The sequence below is a fragment of the Mus pahari genome, chromosome 14 (assembly GCF_900095145.1).
Source record: "Mus pahari chromosome 14, PAHARI_EIJ_v1.1, whole genome shotgun sequence".
Taxonomy (NCBI): Eukaryota; Metazoa; Chordata; class Mammalia; order Rodentia; family Muridae; genus Mus; species Mus pahari.
In genome coordinates, this window is record NC_034603.1 from 35,739,782 (window position 1) to 35,761,629 (window position 21,848).

The 21,848-nt window shown below is 45.1% G+C and overlaps 1 protein-coding gene across 1 annotated transcript in view; it reads right to left on the minus strand.

Annotated features, from left to right (window-relative positions):
• Usp43 (ubiquitin specific peptidase 43) overlaps nucleotides 1-21,848 on the minus strand; it is a 58,683-nt gene that overhangs the window by 11,676 nt on the left and 25,159 nt on the right. The window contains exons 6-14 of the mRNA XM_021213676.2: nucleotides 19,953-20,088; nucleotides 18,301-18,436; nucleotides 14,774-14,885; nucleotides 10,115-10,218; nucleotides 8,119-8,196; nucleotides 7,197-7,323; nucleotides 6,718-7,066; nucleotides 3,331-3,489; nucleotides 2,262-2,426 (exon numbers count right to left, since the gene is read on the minus strand). Of these exons, the coding sequence (XP_021069335.1) occupies nucleotides 2,262-2,426; nucleotides 3,331-3,489; nucleotides 6,718-7,066; nucleotides 7,197-7,323; nucleotides 8,119-8,196; nucleotides 10,115-10,218; nucleotides 14,774-14,885; nucleotides 18,301-18,436; nucleotides 19,953-20,088 (1,366 nt within the window). The remainder of the gene's footprint in view (nucleotides 1-2,261; nucleotides 2,427-3,330; nucleotides 3,490-6,717; nucleotides 7,067-7,196; nucleotides 7,324-8,118; nucleotides 8,197-10,114; nucleotides 10,219-14,773; nucleotides 14,886-18,300; nucleotides 18,437-19,952; nucleotides 20,089-21,848) is intronic.

Sequence of the window (21,848 nt, forward strand, 5' to 3'; positions counted from 1 at the left end):
CTTTGCCCAAGGAGACACACATACACAGACACACACACACATGTAGAGACTTGTGTCTATAACCATCCTGTCCTCTGCTGTCCTGCAGTTTCTCCACTGAATGAGGTCACCTGAACACGAGCATGCTCTGTCAGCTCTTTCAGCAAAGGAAAGCAGACAATGCCCTGGGCACGGCTTCCTGTGCTTCCTGTGCAGCTTCAGCTACTAGCCTTTCACCACGCTGCATGATGAAGCACACATGCACCATTACTTTCTGCACTGAGGCTGGGCTTCCATTCCCTCCCACCCAGAAATGCCCCTGGAAGTCACTGGTGGCCCTCCAGCCAGACCAGTGCTCTGCATCCCTTAGTCCTGAACACAGTTGGCCCTTTTCCAGCACTTGGGAATGAGCCTCGCCTGGTTTGCTCCCCTGGCCCTGGCTCTTTCTCAGTTCTATCTCCACCTCCACTCAAGCCCTGCACAATACAGCTGCCAGACTTGGTCCTCAGTCTGCATTCTGTGCTAGCTTCATAATCCCCATGGAGAGCTCCGTCAGCCTGTGGCTTTCACTGCCTATGTGCTGGTGACTTTAGTCTCTGTGGTTCTTATGCTGCTACGAATACCTTGCTGAACTACCTGCCCTAAATTATGTGGCTTCTTTCAAAACTGACCCCTTTCCTACCCAACTACACAATGTAGCTATATCTTAAACCAAGGCCAAGGTATCCTAGGTCATTTTCCTTCTTTCCAATGCTGCATCCAACACCAGCAAATTCAGTTAGTTGATCTACCATCTAACCATCCCTTCCTCAACACATGCAGCCAGATCTTACAACCACAAGACAGTCTCCTAATAGCCCTTCTGTCTGACATGCATGGCTGCCCCTGATGTATTCTTCCTGCAGTGGATGGAGTAGCCCAGGGGGGCTGGAGAGATGGCTCAGCAGTTAGAACATTTGCGGTTCCTCCAGAGGATAGAGGTTTAATTCCCAGCACCCACATACTGGATTAGAACCTTCTATAACTCCAGTTCCAGGGAATTTGATGTCCTCTTCTGAGCTCCAAGTGCACTAGTCACTCCTCACATGGTGCTCATATATCCATGCATGAAAAACATTCAAACACATAGCATAAAACACACACACACACACACACACATACATACCAGGGGCTGAAGAGATGGCTCAGTGGTTAAGAGCACTGGTTGCTCTTCTACAGAACCTAGGGAGGACCCACCTCACAACTGTTTGCAACTCTAGTCCCAGGGGGTCTGATACCCTCTTCTAGTCTGAGCACTGCACACATGTGATGCACAGACAAACACGGAAGCAAAGCACCCATACACATCAAATAAAAATAAAGGTTAAAAATGTAATTTATAAACCATATTGATCACTGCCCTGCTCCAAACTCTCACCCACTATCCACGGCACTTGAAGTAAAGTCCAAACGGCACACCATAAGCTGCCCATCCACTCCCCCCGCCCTCCTCACTCTGCTCTGAGGCTGCGGTTTCTTCTGCCCCTCCCCTGACCACATGCCCATTGTGCATAGCGTCTGCAATGAACATGTTCCCAGCCTTCTGCATGAGCATCAATCCCCTGTCCCTGCTGAGGCCTCTACTCACGTCACCTCCCCCCTGTACCAGTCAGGGCTCCCTGTATCCTCCTCAGCCTCTGCTAGCTCCTTCCCGTTTCACCTCTTTCCCTTTGTCCCTGCTTTAAATTGCATTGCTGTCATTGCTGGGTTAGCTTTCGTATCCGTTCCATGAGGTACTAAGCTCTGTGGGATCAGAAAGAGGATGCAGTAGTTCCTCACAGCTCATGAAGATTGGCTCCTGAAGATGCTCAAATCCCTAATAGAAATTGTTGTAGTATTTGCATGTAACTGATACATACCCTCCTGTGTGTTTTATATTCCTGTACATTCCTGTATGCTTTAAATAACCACGCAGTTCCCTATCATCCCCAATGCAGTATAACTGTTACATACATAGTTGTTATTCTTAGGAAATGACAAGAAAATACTCTGCCCATGTTTACAAGTCTAATTTTTTTTCTGCTACCCATCCGTGGTTGACTGACTACCAATACACAACTTGTGGATCGAAAGGGCCACTGTGTCTGTGGATGGAGGAGGATCATGGATGGATGGAGAGGCAGGTGAGTGTTAGGAAGACCCCAACACACCTCTTATCAGAACCAACTTTCTGTTCCCGGTATGAGGTGCCAACGCTTTCACAATGAAAAGCAGGGGGAAAAAAATACAGTCTAACCACATACCCTTGTCCTGGTGGCAGACACCATTGGTGAAGACAGGAGAGTCGGGTACCCGGGCCACAGAGGGGCAGGGGGCAGAGCTCCAGGACAGCAAGCTTCCCCTTGTGCTGCTGTTGAGGCTCCCGAGTCTCATGAGCCAATGATCAGACAAGGAGGAGCTGGTGGAGCCTGTGGAAGAAGCGAAAGAGAGAGCTGGACCTGGCACGTCTCCGAGGACCCTGCATTAGGTGGAGAGTTGTTCTACCACCAGGTTCCCAGGCCCACCCCAACAGTCCCAAGATGACTCCTATCTTTCAGCCCTGGACTAACAGAACCAGAGGGGAACTATAGAGACAAGGGTGAAGGCCAGAGGGGAAGCCTGCAATGGGACATCCTTAGAACCATGATGTTTAGTGAACACAGGAAAGATGGGTTCCTTGGTGCATTCAAATGTCTTCTATGAAATTATTTGTCGCCAACCCTAGCTTCCTAAATGGGACTACTCTTCCAGAGCCATATTTCTAGGATTTTAGTAGTCACAACAAAAGCCATCCTCAGAGTGATAGCATTTGCCCCCAGGACCCACAGCACCAGATCCTACAGGACAACATACAGTGAACACATGAAGTTCAAGGGAGCCAAACCTCCATAATGGACATATAAGGATACCTCCCTCTGGCCATCACTGATAGGTTTATTACTGTTAAACACTGCATATTGCCTGAGGAGTTTACTGAGTAGCCCAGGCTAGTCCAAACTCATGATCCTCCTGTCTCAGCTGCCCCTGGGATTGAGATAGTTTTGAGTCAAACCCAGGAGATTCTTCATTTTCTCTGGCTGTTTTCCAATAATGATTAGGAAAAGAATGTGGGGTGTGTGTGTGTGTGTGTGTGTGTGTGTGTGTGTGTGTGTGTGCCCCAATAGCACATGTGTGGAGGTCAGAGAAAACTAGCAGGAATAGGTTCCAAGGATCAACTCAAGTTGCTAAGGGCGGTGGTAAGCATCCTTACAGCTGAGCCATCTCACTGGCCCAGGACATCTCAACTCTTAATATGACCTCTAAACCCATCCCTTCCTGAGCTGTGGCACACACCTCTCATGGAGCTGCTGGCTGACCAGGGAGGGATGCTGTTCCGCTTCTGGTAGAACAGGATGTAAGCCCCCCTGGTGTTGACCTCATCCTCTCGCAGGGCCTCCACTGTGCTGTCGTCATAGCTGTACCACTGGCCGTCCAGAGAGTTCCGGCAATAGGCTGTAAAGGTTCAAACCCCAAGTTCAATGCTTAGAGCCCCAAGGCAGGAAGATGCTTCCCCCCTCCGCCCCCAGCAGAGCTCAAAATGGAGACGCTTAAAGTAGGACGACAAAATGTCCATTTTTAGCTAGAACTGACTTCTGTAAAAACTAGAAAAAGACAAGTTTCTCAGCCAGGGTATCTTAGCCAGGACTGCTCACTGGAGGGTGAGTGCACACTGTCATCTCATCCGGCACAGTCTCTCCTAACACGGGGCCTCGAGTGACAAGGTCAGCCAGTACCATCACCCACTGCTCATCCGATTATACTGAGACATGTCAGAGTGCACATCTATCTTTTGATGGCCATGGAAGAGAAAAGTGAGTCTCCTGGTTGCCTTTTCCTATGTGAGGACTGGAGCCCAACATTTACAGGAAGATGAACATGATTCTGACCACCTCCAGCCGGCTATAAACATGTGGCCCTCCAAGCTCAGTGCACAGCTCCTGAACCCATTGGTCCTGAAGTTAGCCAACTGTTAGTGATTAGCAAATACTCCAGGCATTAACAGAGTGTACAGAAATCAGTTCTAGCTAAAAATGGACATTTTTGTTTTCCTATTTTAAGCATGTCCATTTAAGCATGTCTGAGAAAGGCACACACAAGTTAGCTACCTCCATTCTGAAATTCCCCCTATCAAAAGCTTATCGTGGAAGAAATGACACGTCAAAGGTTATTATTGCAGCAATATTGCAAAGCAAAAGAATGAGTGTGTGTGCCCTAATCCTCTGTATTCCTCTGTATACCAGTGTGGAAACCACTAAGGCAGATCACGAACTGAAAAAAATCCAGCTATGGATTTATATTCAACTCTTGTGTTTAAAAATGAGTGGCAGAGTGAAGCTTAAGGTGCACTCGCACTCTCTCTCTCTCTCTCTCTCTCTCTCTCTCTCTCTCTCTCTCTCTCTCTGTCTCTCTGTCTAATTCTTTTTTGGTTCTTTGTGAATTTCACATCAGGCACCTACCCCAATTCTACTCATACCCCCTCCTCTCCTTATACCTACCCTCTACCCTTGCAACCTCCCCAGCAACAGAGTGGAAAAAAAATCATTGCAGTAGATAGATAGATAGATAGATAGATAGATAGATAGATAGATAGATAGATAGATAGATAGATATAGTGTGTCACAGTGTGTTTAAGGGTCCCTCTTTAGGTTGTCAGTTTGTAGTGATTTTTTTTTAATTTTTAAAAATAAATACAAGAGCATTTCCAGAACTGAAGAGCAAGCCTTTGCCTCCCGAGACCTGGTGAACGAAAAGACCCACACAGAGGGGCAGCCTGCGAAATTCCAGAGCAGCAGTGATAAAGGACCTGAATGCTTCCAGAAAGAAACTGGATCCCAGAAAAGAAAAGGAAACTGGCTGCCCCATCTCCAAAGCAAGAGCCTTGTCCTTACCCCCACTCCCCCTGGAATATCCCTGTCCCAAGACTACGGGACAATGACCATTGAGCTAGAATCCTGTCCAACCAGGCTGCCAGTCAAGGGTGGCAGCAAAGGCATTGTAAGACATGCGGTGGCTCCAATGTTGTACTTCCATTGCCCTCTCTGGGGAGCCACTGTGCTCCTCTGAGTGAAGAAGCTGGTGACTGTCTATGATGTCCTGTATGGAGCACCTACTACTGCCTCTTTACTAAACCAGCACAATCCCTAACTGTATGCTAAGTGTTTACTCATATACCCATAGAAGAGTGGTGCTCTCACTCCTCACCAAAGAAATCTCTCTTCGCAATAGGGAGAGATGAATATGGAAAACCACAGCTGACCAAGCTGCAGAGAACAAGAGACCGTGTGGTACCCAGCCCTAGCTGACACATCTACGACACAGCTCCCGCACCTAGGCCTTGGAACACCGAGGCAGGGTGGGTGGGAAGACTGTAAGAGCCAGAGGAAAAGGAAGTCTGCTGTGAGACTGTCTCCTAGACCTCCGCCCTAGACAAAGAAGGACAAGCCAATAAGGAAGAAATAGTCCTTCCCAGGGAAGAGCTCCCCCTTCCTCAATCGGTTATCTAATACCAAGTGGTCAGGCCTGAGATTGCACATAACATTATATAGACTGAGCAGGTTGTATTCCATGTTTAGGAATATACGTTGTATATACACATATACAATTAAAGAAAAAGAGACCATGAATTTGAGAGAGCAAGGTGGGAGTACATGAGAGGCATTGGAGAGAGAAAAGGGGGACAAATGATGTATTTTAATTTCAAAAAAGTAAATATTATTATTTTTTAAATTCTCAAGCAAATACAGTGGGAAAGATGGCTCCCAGATGTCCATACATGTAGCTTTCAAGGGATTTGTGCTGAGCTATTTTTAGTCCAGGGGGGAAAGACTGGGGATCTGACTGGACAGGGTCCTCCAGGCTGAAACTGGTAGCCCATCACCTGGAGCAGGACAGCTGTGCAGAACCGGTCGGGTAGCACAGTAGAGCAGCACAAGAGCACCCTTCATATGATCAGCCAAGTCCCCATCCTTCAACCTTTTTCTGTTCGCTCACAAGGTCCTTGTTTCCCTCTTTCTCTCCAAGGGCACTGTATAGCAGAGTGGCATCAGAGACCATGTCCCAAGCTTCTCATGGGGCTTACAGGGATGAGCCTCCACAACTGTGTACCCACTGGACATGGAAGCGCTGCCGCCAACAGCTCGCCTACAGGCTTCTGCGATCACTAAGATGGGACGGAAGGAACGGCATTGGTCAAGAAGTGGTCAGTCACGCCATCTCTGAGAATACCCATAGGGAAGGCTTCACCATGAGAGTGGCTCAGTAGTTTGTTTCTCTCTTTGTCTACTGCTTCTAAATGACCCAGATGAATAGAAATTAAAAGCACCCCTAGACATAAAGGGATGCCAACCTAGTAAGTGAGACTCCCCGTGTTGTATCATGAATGAGGGCAAACATCACATCCTGGTTCTGGTACTTTACCCTCCCATATTTGATGTGCCTATAAATTCCAGGCGTTACTAACATCATAGTGCAGCACTCAGTCTAAGTCAAGACCGGCTTCTCAGAGGACTGGGCACTGTCTCTTTTTCCCCCTGTGTGCTATGGGTGACAAACCGGCCACAGTGGATGGAGAGAGTGCTGGCCTTCAAGAAGCACCAATTCTGGGGACCAATTCTTGAGGCTCGGGCTAGAGCCAAGTCCCATGGCAATGGCTGCTGCACAGATAGGCATGGCAAGGCTCACCTGTGTAATGCCCACCTTGCAGACTGCCATGGTGGTTGCAGACAGCATACAAGTCATAGAGGAAGTCCAGTGGGTAGGTGGTGGGGAGGCAGATCGGCTGCTTCCAGGAGGACCAAGGGCCAGGCCCTGCCTTGGAGTTGGTGCTCCTCCGAGCTACATGGGGAGCCATGTTGAGTCCAGATAGTGGGAACTTCACCAGCGTGGAGAGTTTGTTCCTTCTCTCTCCCACCTGACAGAACCGTTTCAGATGGATGATCAGGATGTCGGGCAGAGTCCACAAACTCAGCTTGACCACACCCTGCTGGAGGACTTGGCAGTGAGGGCACTTCCACGCATCATCCTGGGCCAGCTGGAAAGGAAGCCATCAAGACTGTGAGGCCACCACAGGACACAGTCAACCTACCACTGCACAACCACAAGACACCCAGCTCCCCTCCCAGCCAGGGACTAGCGTGGTGGGGGAGGGGGAGGGGACAGACCTGTTCCTCCTTGGTATAGGACTGAAAACATTCGTCCAGGGTACAGCTGGGCTGCTGGTGTGCCTGCTGCTGCCGCCGCACGCTGTCTGCATCCTGGACCCGTTCCTCCTGGAGGCTCCCAAACAGGCTGGATGGGATGAGAGGACACAGCATTCAGAGCGTGTGCGCTCTCTCTCTCAAGGACCTAACTGCCTCTACAGAAAACCTGGGCAGGGCATTGGACAGGCAGAGCTACCCTCCCTGTGGGTCCCTAAAACCTCCTGCACCCCTGACTTTGCACTCACTCTTAGGGAATCACCTGTCTCCCCAACCAGCCCCTCAAAGAATCAAGTCCTAGGCTTACCCAACTTAGCACCAGCTTGAGCATCTGGCAAAAGAGGAAGCAGTACTTGCTGGATTGAAACATGCCCTTTTACAAAGTCTGGCTGATTTACTAGGTGCTATGAGAGGCAGCCAAGTGAAGTGATGACCCCAGATTCAAGCCAACCAGGACGGGTTCAAACCCCAGCTCTGTAGGCATTGCTTAACCTCTGTGCATCTCAGTTTCAGCCTCTAGGCAACTCAGAGTCCTCCCACGTAGAATGGGATGAAGACGAAACCAAGAGTTCATCGGAAATTAGTGCTCTGAGCAGTGAATGGCCCAGGCTGAGGGCTTTATGAGCACTTACTACACCTAACCCCCCCACGGACCTCACCATGGTCACCCTGCCCATCGTGGCTATTTAAATAGACAGTCGTAAGTTCTTTCAGAGAAATGGCATCCATCATCTTGAAGTGTATGTACAGGACACACTAATTAGGATTCACATAGGTGTATGTACAGGATTCACTCTAATTAGGTGAAACTCTAGGTCCAGGAAAAATTTATGGGCAGGGGCCTATCCTAGCCAAGGTCTGCAGGAATAAAATTCTATTAACTCACCGCTCTGTGACAGAGCAATCCCACTCCACAGCCAGCTTGACATGAGGAGGGCCTCCTGGCCTCCTGAGGTGCAAAGCCCTGAGGAGAGAATGAGGAAGCCTGTCAGAAAACAGACCCTTCCCACAGTTCTCAGGATTCATCGGTCGGCTTTCCCCCTCCTCCCTAGCAGAATGGTCCAAACAGAAACACCACAGAAAATAACCCCAAACCACACTAAAGGTTTCCAAGTCTGCTGAAGGCCTCTGACTGCCTCTTAATGCCCTTTCACTGATATTCTCAGGAGACGGGAGCTCTTAAAGCCTTCTAGCTACTGAGACTCAATGAACTGCTTTACTGAGGGCCCTGCTACCCTCTTCAGTGTCTACAAGACACATTGCCATGGTGTGAATATGAAAGGTCTCCCATATGCTCATGCCACCAGCTGGTGACATTCTTTAGTGGGGAAGCGTATCTGGAGTAGGTCAGTGGGTGTATCCTATCTCTTAACTTCTTCCTGTATCTCTGTTTCCTGGCAAACACGAGGTTAAGGAAGCTTCTCTAGCATGGGATGCTCTGCCTCACCACAGGTCCCAGAACCACAGAGCCAGCTACGATGGACTGAAACCATGAGACAGAGTAAATCTTCCCTCCCCTGAAGGTGTCCCTATCAGGGACTTGGTCACAGCCCCACAAAGTCAGGCAAACACCTGAATGAGCATCTCACCCAAAAAGCCAGTACTGATGAAGCTCCAGGAGAACTAACACCCCTCCCTGCCCACAACAAAGCAAAAGGAGCCGCTGCAAACCCACCCACACTACTCAACGTCTTGCAAACCCTCCAATGTGTAAAAAAAAAAATCTCAGTGAGTAGAAATCTACTCTTCCCACCATCTGGGGCTCCTCTCATTTCAGAAATGCAGGAGAAATGAAGGGAGTGGAGGGTAGGAAGTTTTACCCTGAATCAAGAAGAACAGAAGTGGCCAAGTTCATGCCCAAAATATTGGTTAGAATTTGTGACAATGTCACCAAGATTCAACAGAAATTTCTGGACACACAGAATCTTCACACCGTGTGATGAGAATGCACACACTCCATATGAGGACACATACCAAGTACAATGCCCATTCCTTCTTTCCAGTGTATGTTGCATTACTTTGTCCTTCCTCTCAAGTTCCTGTCATGGACTGGTAACAACAAGTATAGGCTGGAGCCAGCCTGGAGAGCACGTGTTGAATTAACTGTCAACTCCAATATACCAAATGCCACAAGGACCCTTCTTCCCTAGTACTTCCTTTTCCTGTAAGATCAAAGCATGTCCTGGCTGACACAGCTCCTCTCTCCCCAACTTACCAGTTAAAGAGCATATAAATGGAGTATTCTGGGGAGACTTCTGGTCTACCTCTACATTCCAGACTAGCAGTTCAAGCTGACCAAGTCAGGAAACCAGAGAACCTTACTGTGGACTATGCTCTATAGGAATATCAACAATGATCAAATTACTAATTCAGAGAGCAAAATCACCCCATGGGCATTGTGCCAGCCCTGAGGACATCTTCACAAGGCTGCACTATGACAAGCTATTGAACAGACATGCAGAGCACCATGAAGCCGTAGTCCACACAACCCTTTACAGTTTAGGACTTATGATACAGCTATAGCCTTCTCACCCAGCTCTAAGGGGACACTCATCCCAACTGGGTCTGAAACATGGCCTAATCGCATGGTGGGTGCATCGGGTAGACCAATCTGGGTGCAAACTCAGGTTTCTCCAGTCACCACCTGTGTAAGTATGAGCAAGTTGATCTCTTGTGGTCTCATTGCTCCTTCATCTTTGAAGTGGCCACTTTTGGAAATAAGGTTTTTTTTTAAAAGTAGCAAGATGTGTCTAAGGACCCAACAAGGCAGCTGGTACTAGAGAGGGACTGATAAAGAATGGCTAGCATTATGGGTAATTTTATTGTTATGTAGTCTTCTGTAAACCTAGCTCAGTAAGAACCCTAGCTGTCTCTTCCCTTACCTGTCAACTGCCCAGTGGCAAAGGGGCCGGCTGTCCTGTGGAGATAAGTAGCTGCAGGCCAAGGAGAGCCCCACAACCCGGATGGAGAACAGCGTCCCCAGGTCCTGCAGTGACAAAACCAGAGGCAACAGTTGATCACGTAGTCCATTTTGCAGAGCAATTGACTGTGTGACATACAAATTAATCAAAAGTGCAAGCACTTTTCTCTATAGTATTTTGAACATTCTCTTAATAATTGGTATTTAAAATGAATAGATACAAAGGCTTCATTGTTTTGAAGATTCAGTCTCTTAATCTAGTGATCTAATGCCGTGCTTGATCTATTGAACACAACCCCACACACAATGAACATGGTATACGTAAAAACAAGCGTTTAACTGAAGTAGATACTGATTCAATAAATAGAAAGTAAAATTGATTTTTAGTCAGTTATTGATAAGTAGTTCAATCTTCTTTTGGGACAGGATTATTATCATCACCACAAATAAGACAGCTGTGTAAAAAAAATTCACACACACATGCTGATATTCTAAAACTTCTGAAACTGAAGCAGGTCTTCCAGAGATACACTTAACATTATAGGTGCCTCAAAAAAAAAAAAAAATCAGTGGGACAAATGACCCAATTCAAAACTGGCCAGAGGACCTAAATACATGCTTCTCCAACACATGCAAATAACAAAAGTGTAACGAAGACGGTTGCTACCATTTGTAAATAGGAAATGTGAGCCAATGAACCAAGACCACAGTGAGTTGTCATTTAAACCCACCAGAACAATTATATTCCTATCTATATTCTAATTCTGAAAGGGGAGAGGAGTTAAGTGCTGAGGAGGATGTGAAGAAATTGGAACCACAGGCACAGTTGGCGAGAATGTATAAACAGTGCCGTGGAAATCAACTCAGAGTTTCTTGAAAGGTTGTGCCTACAGCTACCATCTGGTCCATTAACCTTACTCCTGTAAATGTAGGTAAACCTGCACATGTAGGAACTTCAAGGATATTTGTCAAAACAACATTTTTCCATATAGTCAAAAAGTGGGAACAACCCACATATCGATAACAGATAAATAGGTAAATGAAATGCAGTGGTAGTAGAGTACATTCTAAGCAGTCTCTGGGTCTGACCCCAGAAACACACATATACACATGCATACACATGCATGCACACACACACACTCTAATAACATACACATACACACACACACACACACACACACTCTAATAACATACACATACACACACACACACACACACACACATCACAGAACAGCAGAAATCTACCATCTTTGTGGTAGTAACTCATCACCCTTACCTTCAGCCTGAACTTCTTCTAAGCTTGGGAGAGCTTCATCGTGTGCAAGACCCTGAGGTCCATCTTAGGCACACTAGGAGCTAGGGGGTGGAGGAAAATCTGGCATATGCTACAGGTCTCAGGGGCTAGTGGGAATGGAACAAGGAATTCTGTTACTCTGTTAAATAGAAATGGATACAGAGTTTTTGTAGGAGAATCATTTTAAAAATTGAGAGTACAGTAATCATTATACAGGATGGCAAACCCAATTAACATATACTTATGAATGGTTAAGTTATATATTTTGCCAAAAAAAATTCAATGCAGTCTGCATTCAAATGAAGCAATATAGTGTTTAAAGCTGTCACTCAAGAACTTGGCTACAATCAAAAAAATAAAATAACATTTCCTTCTAAATTAAAGTTGATGGCAGACATCTGTACTTAAAATCCTGGGTGAGATGCATGAGATATGTCAGATTCCGTCTGGCAAGAAAAAAAGGAGAAAAGCTTTATAATTCCAGGAAAGAGTAATGTCCAGCACTTTGGAAGACCAAAGGTCCAAACCACGGTGAGACAATTGTGAGGGGGCTGCTGAGCTGTGGCAGCTTCCATAAGCAACGAACATCTAGAGGCCAAGCTAGAGCCATGTATAAGGTCATTCTGTTTTAATGAAGTTTAATTATTTATCTCCCTGTGTTTGTTTTCATTGAACACTTGGTCCATACGGCAGCCTATTAGGAAGTAGGGTCTTATGAGAGATGCTTAGGATATTGGGGCATCCTCAAAAGGAACTCAAAAACCCTAGTTCTCCAACTCTCCTGTCATACCTAAGGCATCAGGGCTTTGTTCCCATAGGGATGTAGCATTAGGATAGTGGAGAACAGGTCTAGACTGTGAAGTTCAGGGAGGGACTACTATCAAAAGACCAAAAAAACCCTCATGTATCCACCAACGATAAATGTACAGTGTGTGGTTAATCTACGGTTTTGACCAAATCAATGGCTGGAAGCCTGCTAACTTCAGAGGTTTTGGTTCAGATTGGCCAGGGAAAGGTGGACACTTTCTAAGAACGCTAATTTCAATCCGGAAGAAACAAAGGAAGGTTTTCTTTGTGAGTCCTAATTGAGCCTTGCTGTTTGCACAGAGAGGTCACCCTTAACACAGATCCCAAGATCTACATGGAGGCAGCCAACCCTGCGTAAAGAAATAGTGCTGATCTCACACACCCAAGTTTAAATAGTGACCATAAAAAAAAAAAAAAAAAAAATGTTCTTTCAGTAATAAGTCTTTTTTTCCCATAATTCATGCAAATTAATTCTCTCTAGCAAATGGCTCGTTTTTATAAGAAACACTTTCCTGCCCTCTATTCTAGGGTAAGCCAATTCATTTTAGAACCTTCAGTGTGTGCTCACCATGCTTAATCTCTTCAGCTCAGTTCTGAGAACTCTTGGGTATTTTCTTTTCAAATTACTGCCATGTGGAGCCAATCTTTAACACAGTGTTAAAAGGATTAAGGCTGGGGGCTGGAGAGATGGCTCAGTGATTAAGAACACTTGCTGCCCTTGCAGAGGAACCACATTCTGTTCCCAGCTCCTACATGAGACAACTCACAACTGCCTGGAACTCCAGTTCCAGGGGCTCAGACTCCCTCTTCTGGCCTCCTCAGGTAGTGCACACGTGTGGTGTACATACAGGTAAGTAAGTACCCACATATACATAAATAAAAAAGTAAAAAACAAAACAAAACAAAACAAAAACCCAACTCTTTTAAACCAGCATGGGTTAAGTTAGGAGGGCTAGCCTGAGAGTCTGGCAGCCATTCTGAGCATATGATTCCCGGAGCACAGCATGCCCAACCCCACAGTCACCAACAAGAAAAAGGATCCAGTGGCAGGCTGAGGCTTCCTGCATTGGAATCCCGCTGACTGCACTGGCGGTTTGATTAGTTCTTAACATTAAAGGACTGTAAGGACACGGAAGCAGTAAACGCAGGCAACCAGGAAAGGAACAGGAGCAGCTGAGGAAGGAAGAGGCAGTGGAAATAAACGCTCACATGAAAGCGGTCTCATCCCCTTTTAACAGTCCGTGGCGCACAGTCTGGGGACAGCTACCACTGTTACTAGGGAGCCTGACCTACTTGTGGGGAAGCTCACTTCTAATTCAGGCTCCTCAGTACAGCGAACAAATCCTTTAGACAGAAAGGTCTGGACAAATACGGTGAAGGCTTTTAACAAGTTGCTTTTTGGTATGAACCCTAAGTCAGATGTACAGGGCCGTTTCTGAGTAGGAATAGCCATTGTGAGAGATTATCTATATAAAACAGTTTGGTATAACCCCACTGAAAGGCTCTTATTAAACAGTTTCTAAACCAAGAGACTACTGACACAACTTCACAGACCCCAGCCCCATCCGTGCCAGAGCAGTTCTTGACACAGAAGCTGTAAACCGATGGTTTTATGCTTGCTGAAAGTCAGTGAGTTTTAAGCTTCCTTAAAAACCTTTTTAGGACAAGACAAGAAGGCATCTTTGTCCTTGAGCTTTTAAAGTCAGTTTCTCAAAACAAAATTATTTTATTATCTAGATTTCACTCATGGGCATTAGTCTCATCAGCCATCAATTTTCCACAGAAATTACATCTCAAGGGCTGGCAACAATGGCTCAATGGGCAATGGCACTTGCTGCCAAGCCTTGTAACCTGAGTTAAATATCTTCCATACTCACATGGTAGAAGAAGAGAACCAATTCCCCAAAGCAGTGCTCTGACCTCCACGTGTGCATTACGCACAAACATGCACAGAAACACACACACACACACTAAGTAAATAAAAATGTATTTCAAACAAATTTAAAAAATATAAACAAAAAAATAAATTCCATTTCAAGCCATGGGTAGTAACTCATGCCTGTAACCTCAGAACTTGGGGCAGCTGAGGCAGGAGGACTGTCACAAGTTCAAGGCCAGCCTGGACTACAAAGTAAGACCTTGTCTCAAGAGAGAAGGCTGGGGGAGGAGAAAAAAAAAAGGGAAATTTTATCAAATATCTTCAAATTTTTATCTAGATATCTAAACTACAATTTATTATGTGCCAGCCCTTAGTGAATACTATGGCAGGCCATAAAGACATGAAGTTGAGAATAATGACCCAAATGTTACTCTTTATTTCATTGGACCTTGTGAAAGGTGTCTCCTAATGTCAGAGGTGAAAACACTACAAGCCACAAAAGGGTAACTGCTTGCACATAAATGCCACACAAGTACGCACACACTGCACACAAGTGCACATACACACAAACACATGCATGCATACACACATGCATACACACAAACACATGCATGCACACACACACACACATGCACACAGACCTGTGCAGACACCTCACTCCTCATGAGGCATCGAACCTTGCTGAGAATACACTGTTGAAGCTGGGCCCAGGAGATCGTTCTATCTTCCCGAATCAGGAACGGTGGTCCAAACCTGGAAATCCAAGGAAATAAGTCATTTCTGCAGAGGAAAACCCAGCAAGAGTCATGGATGCTTGCTTCACTCTGGTTCCTCTCCAGTGGATTAGAGAATTGTTAGGAGCCAAGTACAATATGGAGTTGCCGGTTGCTTATATATGTTACACACATAAGCTGCAGTGCAGACTATTCCAAGGGATGGGCTCCCCACTAGAGTACAGAGAGGAAGGGGATGTGGAAACAAGAGCAGGGCATCCAGATGACAACACCATCCGTGTCCCGTCTCAGGAATGTTCTCAGTACTGGCAAGTTTTCCACATCCCAACCCACTGAATGTCCAGCAGGAGGCTTGTCAGTGAGCCCAGGATGTCCCTACGGACCCCAGCTCTGTCACAGACACCTTAGCTATGAGAAGATCTGACTAGATAATGCAAAACTATTGAATCGGCATTGGTAAAGCTGGGTGCAAACATGAAGGCCCCTGTCTGGATGGGGAAGGGCCCTGTGCAGCCCCTGAGTGGACAGATCAGCTCATCAACCTAGTCCTGTGCTGTGCAGCGTTCTGAGTTGCTTCCAGTTGGTTATTATTGGAACAATGCTGTTTATGGCAAGAACTACACAGATTCTTAGACACAGACCCTCCACTCTGTGGGACCACTTGTCCTCCTAGGATGGAGGCAAAGCCAGTGCTACCTGCCACCAAGATGCCCTACAGAAAGCCGTGGCAGTTTACTCAGGTCCTTGGACAAAGAGTTGGCTTTCTGTTTTATCATCTTGACAAATAAGTTGCTTTGTTCTTGCTCAGAACGACTGGGGCAGATTTCCTTAGCAATCTGAAGAACTAAAATAGAATCTCGCTACTTCTGTTAGAATTTCCTCACTGCCAATGACACTGAATCTTTTACCCCATGCGTGTGCTTCTGTGGACTCCTCTTTCCATGAGAGGTGTTAGCTCATCTGAGCGAGAGCTAGGTTTTCCGTGGCTGAGGTAAATCCTTCAGTCTCACAAGACCTACATATTTTCCCTCATTTTCTTTTGCCTTTAAGTTTTAACATTTGGGGGCAAAGGGGGGTGCTGGCAAGATGGCTCAGCAGGTAAGAGCACTGACTGCTCTTCTGAAGGTCCTGAGTTCAGATCCTAGCAACCGCATGGTGGCTCACCACCACCCCTAATGAGATCTAACACCCTCTTCTGGTGCGTCTGGAGTTAGCTACAGTATACTTATATATAATAATAAATAAATATTTGGGCCAGAGCAAGCAGGGACTAAGCAAGCAGGGCTGACAGGAGCGAGCAGAGGACCCCATGAAGGTTCACAACCATTTGTACAGCTACAGTGTACTCACATACATACAATAAATAATTAAATAAATCTTTTTTTAAAAAAGTTTTTACATTTGGTTTCAGTTTAAAATGTTAATTTTTTGAAACATAAGCCTCCTCTTTCGTGGCCTCCTGTTTTATGTGTTATAAAAACAGCCTCTTCTACTCAAAGACATAAATAGTCTATGTTTCTTTTCTCTCTGTTTCGTCTGCTTTGTTGAGAAAGGGACTCACTCAGGGGAGTGCCAGAGTGCTCACCTACACTGCTTTTATGGTAACTTTTCTGTGATTACTTTGTTAATTAATTGGGAATTGATATGTAAAAATTTACAGCAAGAGGAAAGATTGTTTTAAAATAAAAAGCAAGTTGTTTAGCCTTAATTATTGGATAAAGCATCCATCCCCAAGACTATGAAATATATCTCATTTTATCATATAGTAAATACCTAAAGATACTTTGGCCTATTTGGTTCTGTGATTATTTTCATATTTTCATATTCTTTTATCTGCATCATAATATTTTCACAATTAAATTTTTATTGAGCTGTATATCACGCTATATGCCTATGGTTCTAAGAGCTAAGTAGGAGGCTAAGGCAGAAGAATTATGAATTTGGAACCAGCCTGAGCTACATAGGGAGTTAAAGGCTAGTCTGGGCTACGGAGTAAGACCCTATTTCAAAAAATCATCAGCGGCAACAGCATTGTGGTTGTCACCATCTCTCCTCCTCCTCCCCCTACACTCCTGGGTATTCCTACCACCTGACCATCCCAGATACCTCTTACTACTGTGTTCATCAATCTAAGCACCTCTCAGAGAGACTCTCCTGTGTTTTTATTTTGTATTGTTATATAGTGCTGAGCCTTGTACATACTAAGCACACACTACAGCACTGGGCCACACCAGAATTCCCTCTCTGTCTTTTAAAGTTTATTTTATTTTGTGAGTATGAATATTTTGCCTGGATACATATATGTACACCACATGCATGCCTAGTGTCAGCATAGGACAGAACGAATCTCCTTGGAGTTACAGATGATTGTGAGCCACCATGGAATATTAGGAGCCAAAGCAGGTTCTCCCGAAGAGCAGCGAGGACCCTTAAACACTTTGTTAGCATTTTAGCTGGCACATGATCCATTTACACATTTACAGGGTCCATTTGCAATGTTTCCGTGCATGCACACACTGTAGTAGGATCAATCGGGGTCATATCTGTCAACCAAACAGTCACAATTTCCTTTACGACACTTAATCTGGCTATATCAAAAAGTTGTCGGTTTTTTTGACTATTTATAAGATAACCAGTCACTCTCCTGAACCCTTTTTAGTTTGAGTCACATTCCAGCTCATGTCTCCTGGACAAACTGTCAAACTACAAACAGTGCTGGGTTTTATTTGCCCCTAGTGACCTGTCTACTATGTAGCTCATGCTGACCTGTAACTTGCTACGTAGCAGAGGCTGGCCTCACAATCCTCCTGCCTCAGCCTCCAGACTAACTGAGATTACAGGTATGCACGGCCATGCTTCACTTTCCTCTTGTAGCCAGTTTTCCGCACTGGATGGATGCTGCTAGCCCCCATGATGAGATATAAAGTCGTAGTGGTGCGGACAATCACAACCACTCCTGCAATTAACGGGAAACCTCTGGTGTTTAATTAAGGATGGTGTCGCCATCTGCTTGAGGCAATTACAGCTAATCCTCTTGCTCAGAAGCACTATGCTCTCATCTTCTACTTTATTAACAATGGGAATAGATACTTATTTTATTAAGTTAGAATTATCTAGATAGAAACCAAGTATAGAACCCAGTATGGTGGTCTACTCCGTAATCCCAGCACTAGGGAGAGAGAGACGGGAAGATCAGGAGTCCTGAGCCAGTCTTGGTTACAAAGTGAATTTAAGGCCAACCTGGGCTATATGAGATGAAGAAAGAGAAGAAGGGAGACAAGGAAGGAGGGACTGAAGGAAGGAGGGAGGGATAGAGGGAGGGAGCGAGGGAGGGAGGGAGGGGGGGAGGGAGGAGGGAGGAGGGAGGAAGCGGTGGCAAGCACAGGTCTACAAATCCCACTTATCACATGAACACAGGAAGGATATTCACATACCTGCTCGCCTGCTGCCCTGACCCCACCAGGTTACAGAAGAGGATGACCACCCTGTTCTCGCTGTGGAGAGGCACAGAGAATCGCTGGCTGTCACGGACTGCCAAGCGTGGTGACACTGACAGACCAGATGGAAGGGCTGGAGAAGAGAATGACACCAGAGCATCCAGTCACCACTGGGGGAAGGACACCAGGGACTTTGAGGGGAGAAGGTGGGGCTCCCGGCACCTGGCATACAAAATTCATATACATATGATTTTTGCAGTTTTAGTCAGTCAATAATTTTAAATGATGGGCCTGAGTTTGATTAGAAAATTTCAAAAGCAACATAAAAAGCAACCTGAAACTACCTGCGTTGTTTTTATGTCTCCATCTAAGAGAACCTTAGAGCATCCCCTACTGGGGACAGAAGAGAGGGCCTCTACTTCTAATCAGTTCTGAAATACAGATTTTTTTTTTTCTCTCAAGGAAAATATGTGTTACCCATGATTAAATTTGAAATGAGGACTTATTTCCCTGGGTTAACACAGTCAAGGTCAATCAGCGTTTTGTTCCAGATTACATGGCCTGCTTTTCTCCTGTTGACACAGAGAACATCAAACATCTGCTTCCCACAGCTCACTGACTGGGCTACCTAAGGACAGAGGCTCAGAGCACAGGACTCACCTGAGGTGTGACAAGTTGCCATCCACATTATCAACCCTACAACACCATACTTTTTCCTACTACCCGGGCCTATGATAAATAAATTTTCATTTGTAAATTAGGCACAGTGGGAGAATAGTAATGAAAAGTAATAAAATAGAATGGTAACAAGTTACCATCATAAAGGTTATTTAATATCCACCAGTTGTGGGGCTAGGGCATAGGTGGAGCAACTGCCTGACTAGTGTGTGTAAGTCTCTGAGTTTGATCCTGGGTACCACAAAACAGAGATACACATTAGCAATGGGTACTTTTGAAACTTTTCATTTACTGTGTTTAGAGTACAGGGGGTATAGGTAACAGAAACTCCAAAAGGGGAATCTGGAAGTAAGTGGGGGCTGCTGCATGCTGCAATGGGGTCTTTAAACATGGCCTTCTAAACTGGCTAACTGTGCTAAAATGTACACTGATACACAATAGAAATTAGCTTTTTTAAAAAAAGACCACTTTTACCTGCCAGAGATTAATATCTCTTAAGCTCTTTGCCTGTCTACAACAGCTCAACTGGTAGAAATTTGACCCCAGGCAGGGGCTGTGAATTCTAACAGTCCTGAACCAAAGATGACACCAGCACCTCTTGCTAAGCAATGATTCTCAGAATGTGGTTCTTGGACCTGCAGCATCAGCACCTCCAGGGTCATGATTGACATGCAGAGTCTCAGGCTCCTCCTTAGGCCTTTTGAATCCGAAACTCTGAGCCCAGAAGTTCGCTTTAAGTTGCCTCTGGGTAATTCTAATACTCACTATGATTTTTAATACCAACCATCTGCAGGTAAGTTACAGAGGAAATGAGTGTAGCAATCGCAAGCATTAAAGACTCTCTGCCTTAGCACCCTGAGAAGACACACACACACACATACATACACACACACACACACACACACACACACACACACACACACACGCTCACTCATGCTGTCCCAAACAATTTATGTAAGGCACTACTGTACCTGAGAGCGTTCCCAGAGCAGGCGAGGGAGGGACTTGGAAAGCATACACATTGTCACCCTCTGCAATGGTATTCAGGTCCTCTTCATCAAAGAATGACCGCTGGAATCCATTGGGATACAGTTCAACCAAGATCACCTGAGATGAGAAGGATCGTTTTCTCAAAAAGAATCCACCAGATAAGAATTCAAAGACAGGGCCGGCGAGAGGGCTCAGTGGAGAAAGGAGCTTGCTGCCAAGCCTGCTGACCTGAGTTTGATCCTTGGAACCCACATCATGGAAGGAGAGAACTGACTCCTACAAGTTATCCTCTGGACTCTGTATGTGTGCATGCATACACACACACACACACACACACACACACACACTAAACATAAAATTGAAAAATAAATAACTCGGGCTGGTGAGATGGCTCAGTGGGTAAGAGCACCCGACTGCTCTTCTGAAGGTCCCGAGTTCAAATCCCAGCAACCACATGGTGGCTCATAACCATCCGTAACAAGATCTGACTCCTTCTTCTGGTGTCTGAAGACAGCTACAGTGTACTTACATATAATAAATAAATAAATCTTTAAAAATAAATAAATAAATAAATAACTCAGTCTTAAAACTTATTTCTCCTTTCAAGTGTCTACATATTTTAAATCATAAAATATAGCAAACATAATAATTTGATCAACCACATTTTAAATACAGCTACACAAAAATTTTTAAAAAGACCTAAAGTTTTATACCTAACTAACCTTCCATAGCACAAATAGGATAAAAACACTCTAGATAAATAAAAACTGATTTCCATGAACAGTGCTCCATTAAGAAGGGTTCAAAGTGGTGTTACTAACTTTTCTCAAGCCTGAAAAACATGTTCATGGGACACAAGATGGTTACAGTACAGAAAAGGTATCTGGCTTCCCCAGAAACCGATCCAGCATCTGGATATACAGATCTCACAGTGACCATCTGAGGCACAGCAGCTGGAAAGTTATCTTGTGAAAGATACACTTCAGGCTTAAAAAACAAAACAGTGTGAACCAAAAGAAAATTTTAAGTTGTAGAAAGGAAATGAACCAAAGAAAGTAGTAATTAATATTACTAATTACATAAACATTAAATTTAGCACTTCATCCCCAGCCATTCATCACTGGTCACTCACCATAACATCATGAAACCATGTTTAACTACGAGTGTGGGGGTGTAGGTATTATAGTCTGGAACAATAAGAACTTCTTTTAACTATCTACAGTAACGTTTTGTGAGAGGGTCAGGGTCAAGGTTGAGGTAACTTCTCAGGACATATCCCTGGCTGGCCTAGCCTGGAATCTGCAGCAACCCACCTGCCACAGCCTCTCAGATGCTGGATAATATAGGCACGAGCCATCAACACCTGGCTACTATCTGTAGTAATATCTAAATCAAAAAGATGCAAGAAAACTGAAGCACCGAACCAAGATCTCTGTGCTGCTTTGAGAAGATTTAACATTAGACTTTACTCATTTTTCCCACCAGCTTTTAGTAAAAATTAAAATAAATTAATATATGTATCCCAAGTCAGGAGACATAGAATAAATACACCCAGATGCTTCCATTAGCATAGACAAACATGTCAATCAAAGAAATCAAAACACCAGGAGGGATGTTCAGTTCCAATCAGTCTATCGTGTTCTGACACCATGTAAGTTCCACGCTCCTCACAAATGCATTGGACATTCCGAATTCCTGACAGTCCTGTGGCTACTCAACCTCTGCCTCCATCAGAGTGGCCCTTTCCATCTTCCATTACTGTCATGGCTCCCAAAAGTCGTGCTCTTCCCATCACCACAGCCCCTGTCTCTCTCTCTCTGTCACACTCTCTCTCTCTCTCTCTCTCTCTCTCTCTCTCTCTCTCTCTCTCTCTCTCT